Source organism: Pangasianodon hypophthalmus, chromosome 4, assembly GCF_027358585.1.
Source record: "Pangasianodon hypophthalmus isolate fPanHyp1 chromosome 4, fPanHyp1.pri, whole genome shotgun sequence".
Lineage (NCBI taxonomy): Eukaryota > Metazoa > Chordata > Actinopteri > Siluriformes > Pangasiidae > Pangasianodon > Pangasianodon hypophthalmus.
The window spans coordinates 7084818-7089949 of NC_069713.1; the positions used below are offsets into that span (position 1 = coordinate 7084818).

Sequence of the window (5132 nt, forward strand, 5' to 3'; positions counted from 1 at the left end):
GTTTAAACACAACACATTGCACTTTCAAAGATATACAAGATTCAGTGAAACTACTAATAATGAATGTAGGGCACTGGAGAGCATGTAGCATGATCAATTTTTTTTTTTACGTTGTCTTTCCTTCGTGAACTTTCTTTTAGCAACATTATCATTTTTGGATAATGCTTTTCTAAAATAGTTCTAGCTTTCCAGCACTGTTGTAATGAGGAGATATGCAATAAAGTTATTTAAAGAGATCACCTATGCTCCCTCCTTCACATTCCCCCAGAAGCCTTTGTGCCCTCTCTCTTGCATCCAAGGGTATACTCTCATCATTCAGGAGGGAGGGGTAGAAACAGGCGGCCAGGACCTGCACCACAGTCCCCAAAGACACATTTTATAAAACACACAAGAAGTAAAAGATGCAGTGATGTACAGTAGATGTCCTATAAATTCCCTCATCTCTGGTCAATGATTTAGCAGGTTAGAGCAGGGTTGCAGCTGAGAGCATGAGTCCTGTTCAGATTTGTTTTAACTTCTCAAAGACCTTTGATTAAAGTTATGAAGGGATTGATGATAAGACTAATAACACTGTGCACACCGTCTGGAAAGAGGAAGGTTAATATCACCATGAACTTTAACCCTCTATACTGAACACTGAGTTTACCTGACGAGCGAATGTGATGGGTTTTAATCCCATCCTGTGGGAATCAGCAGACGAAACATTGAGAACTTCTTTATAGTGTTTCTCCAAACCCTGTAAAACAGAATAGCATCACACATTCACAACACAGAAGTCATTTCTCAAAATCTGTGTGTTTTCTTTTCAAAAGCAGAAGCAGTATTAGATACCACCAAACACCTGTACACTGGTAAGGTCTAAAAGAATGAGTGCCAGTAACATGAATACATTAACTGTAAATGTAGGAGCTAAATTCTACACAGCTCAAAAAACATTAAACTTGAAGACTTGTAAAATTGAATAAAATATGGATTGGGTACAGTAAATACCCAATCAAACTAATATACTTCATTTTCAAATATCTATTTGCCACTTGATGCAAATAAATTTTTGGGACAGAAAAGATATGCTCCCACTATCTTTTTTTCTTTTTTTTTTCTTTTTTTTTTCACAGAATTATACATCATAACCCTGGTAAAATCATGGTTTGAAAAATCATGGTTTGTTTCACACCATCAAAACATTATGGTAACCATGGTTGTTAGATTACTATGTTGAACCTTGGTTTTATGAGCACTTTATTATGTGTTTATGAGCTCTGCATTATCAATCAATTACAACCAAAAATAACACTGACTTTGTCCTTAATTACATATATCCATTCATCTCTTTTGTCCATTATCGTTTAAAAAACGCTAGCATTGAAATGGGTAATTGTGAAATCCATTTCATTATTTGATCACATAGGCAGCCAAATTAGGATACTTTTAAAACAATTATGTGGGTGGTGTTCTTTTTTCTTTTTTCTTTTTTCTTTTTCAGATTAGTTTAAAAAAAATTCTGCTATGGCAAACAAAGGGGAAGTGTAAGTACAGACAGAGAATCAAAGACTATACATAGTTTTTTGTAACAAACAGGGCTCAAACATAGAGTAAGGATCCATGTGCAAAGGGTTTATTGGACACAATATAGTCAACAAACAGTCCAAGGTCAATACCAAGATCAAGAATGGCCAAAATGGGCAGAGCAGAGTTTAAAAAAAAAGACAGGAGGATCCTCAAAAACAGCTTATAAGGGCAAGACAAAAGGCTAAAACACAGAAGACAAAACAGTTTATACATGATATAGCAATCCAGAAGAACAAGGCTCAGATCTTACTAGTATGTAGGCAAACTGTAAAGCTTTACATTAACCTAAAAGTCCATGTGCTTTATGTAGTGATAAGACAGGTGACTAAAAAATGACTTTTTTAACCAATGAATGAACAACTCTAAACTGTATTATCACTATTCTGTCATACACCACCAACATTTTTTTTTGGGCTAGTTTCAAGTATTTTTTCGAGGTTTTGTTTGTTTTGTTTTGTTTTGTTTTTGTGTGTCTGTGTATGTGTGTGTTTGTACTTTTTTGTATTTGTAGATGTATTTGTGCTGGCAATTTTACTGAGACCTGGCAACCCTGCTCCTGGCCAAGCACACTCTAAACTAATGCTTCTGATCCATGATCAAGTTTCTGACATTTTTGTTTTCCACACTTCCTGATTACAATTATGATTATTCTTTTTCTGTAACATTGTAACAGTTGGATAGTTTTCTGATACAAGTTTTATAACTGCTAAAATGTAAATAACAAACTAATTTGTTTCATGGACATGCCACAAAGTTGAAAGTATCTATACATAGTTTTAAAACGTACAATGTCATTCTCTAATTACTAATAACTTGTAATCTTTGCCAAATTGCTTTGGTATAAGAGGAATTAAACACATCAGGACGTGCTGTTATAGGAAAATACTTCTTATCAGCTTCAGGGTGGCAGCAGTAGTCCCACTGCGCATTGACCTGAATCACATCACCCCTGATTATTTTTCCATAATAGCACACCCTGAGTGTTTTATTCCTTACTTATTATAACTTGGTACTACATTTAGCTCACTGAATGCCACATAGCAAATAGACTTAAATAAATAGACAAATGATAAACAGGGGTACAGAGTTCAGCCTGTCTAACTCCTCATTGTTCACCATGTTCTTTTTCAGGTTACAGATTTTACAGAAATATGGAGACATAAGACAGGATGTAGTTTTATAAAGTTAATCATAATAAAGCTTAGAAATTATTAGACTTAACTTACAAGTAAGTTATTCCGAATTGTCTATCCTGTCCTTCTTCAGCAAAATGTGACCCAAACACTAATATAAATAATGCCTAAATATTCGTAATTATATTTTTATTTGTATATTTTTTATTGTTTTATAGAATGGATGTAATTAAACTAATAGCAAAAAAGTTATGTTTCAAATATACAGTAACCTCTGAACAGAAAATTTGAAAAGTGAGAAAATTGATCAGAGTCTTTGCAAAAGCATTGGGCATATCCAGTACAATAATTTGGAATGTCCTGTAAAGAGAAAATAAAAGAAAAAAAACACTGGTGTACTAACAACCAGACATCGAGCAGGTCGGCCAAGGAAAAACAAGCAAGTGATATGCAACCAAATATTGAGTGTTCTGGACTTTAATTTACTTTAAGATTATCTGTTCCTATATGTTTGCTCACCTAAAAATTGGGTGTTCTGCCTCCAAAGGTGCCATGTTCTAAGTTGTTTAACATGTCTAGATGTAAATGTCAGCAAATGAAAGCTGAAATTCTATCATCTCATATTCATCTTTTGATCTCATACCCAAATGTCCTCAGTGTATAGCAAAAACTAAACAGTTGGTCTTGCTGTTCCAATATTTTTGGAGGGGATTGTCACACAGAAAATGAAAAGCACATTAATAGCATTAATCCCTTTGAAAGCTTGCTCAATGTCTAAATACAACCTATTTGCAAAATCACACATTTTATTTCAGAAATAATTTCCTTAAATATTGGCAAAATTTAGAAAACTTAACTTAGACTTGAACTTGTCTTACCTGTTCAATTTCTGCCATAATTTGTCCTGCACATCGGTCTAAGATGTCCTGTGCTGAAACACAGAAGCCTTTTAGCTTTGGAGTGATTTCTCTAAGGAGAGACATGCTCCTCATATTCCCTATTGTATTTTTGACAGGTGAGTATGCAGAGCCTTTGACTATTTGACTCACCAGATTAGACTGTGTTTTTTTTTAAATGCCCACCCACATAGAAAATGTGTAACAAATTTACCTTCTTTTTGTCTAGCTTATATGATTAACTCATCCAAATCTGGCTGCCAGAACATACAGATGACCCACTTCTAAGATGACCACATAAGGAGTACATGTAGGTTAAACATTTTTTTAGATTTCATGGGTCAGGAAAACTGCTGCTTACATCTGGGTAACTTTTTAGGTCACAGTACACTTGACTTACCATGACTTAATCTCAAATGCATTTAGACTGGAATCGAATGCTACCTGAATGACGCTCCGTGGCAAGTTGGTTACAACTCTCATTTCTTGCACCACTTCTACCAGACAGTAGTTCTGTCCAGATCTATGAGGACTGTGTGGTTATTCTTGCTATTCTCATGGTGGCTCCATCCTGCTGTCATAAGGACCTGTCACATCAAACATCAGAATGTGGAACAATGTGTTCCTGTGGCATGACCGTGGCATGCTTGTTGGTGCCAGATGGGATGCTTTGAGTATTTCAGAAACTGCTGCTCTCCTGGAATTTTCACACTCTAGAGTTTACACAGAATGGTTAAAAAAATACATTGTTGATGACGGAGGTTGAAGGAGAATGGTCAGACTGGATTGAGCTGACAGGAAGGTTATGGTAACTCAAATAACCACTCTTTACACCTGGGGTGAGCAGAAATGCTTCTCACAATGCACCACCCATAGAATGTTCAGGTGGATGAGCCACAGCAGGTTCCACTCCTGTCAGCCAAAAACAAGAATCCGAGGATACAGTGGTCACAGACTCACAGAAACTGGACAGATGAAGATTGTTAAAACATTGCCCAGTCTTGTACCAATCTTCAGTTTAATATTAACTGAAGCTCTTGACCTGTATCTGCAAGATTTTGTGCTTTGCACTAGTGCCACATAATTGGCCGAATGTATAATCGTATGAATGAACAGGTGTTCCTATTCACGGAGGTGATGAAGTGAAGTGAAGTGACTTGTGGCCAAGTATGGTGACCCATACTCAGAATTTGTGCTCTGCATTTAACCCATCCAAGTGTGCACGCACACACACACACACACAGTGGGCAGCAGTGGGCAGCCTTTTTTACTGTGGCGCCCGGGGAGCAGTTGGGGGTTTGCTGCCTTGCTCAAGGGTCTCACCTCAGTCGTGGTATTGAGGGTGGGAGAGAGCGCTGGTCATTCACTCCCCCCACCTACAATCCCTGCCTGACCCGAGACTCGAACCCACAACCTTCAGGTTCACCTTCGGGTTGCAAGTCCGAATATTCAAGAAGACAAATTAGCCAATACTAGACTCATTAAATTCATCTTAGAGATGAGGAATTAGTAGAAATAGATGGTACTGTAGGGC

The 5132-nt window shown here is 36.8% G+C and overlaps 1 protein-coding gene across 1 annotated transcript in view; it reads right to left on the bottom strand.

The window, feature by feature from the left end:
• LOC113547256 (alanine aminotransferase 2) overlaps positions 1 to 3746 on the bottom strand; it is a 9570-nt gene extending 5824 nt beyond the window's left edge. Inside the window, exons 1-3 of the mRNA XM_026947504.3 lie at positions 3581 to 3746; positions 647 to 736; positions 241 to 349 (exon numbers count right to left, since the gene is read on the bottom strand). Coding sequence (XP_026803305.2) covers positions 241 to 349; positions 647 to 736; positions 3581 to 3694 — 313 coding nt within the window. The 5' untranslated portion in view covers positions 3695 to 3746. The remainder of the gene's footprint in view (positions 1 to 240; positions 350 to 646; positions 737 to 3580) is intronic.
• Between the last annotated feature and the right edge of the window lie 1386 nt (positions 3747 to 5132).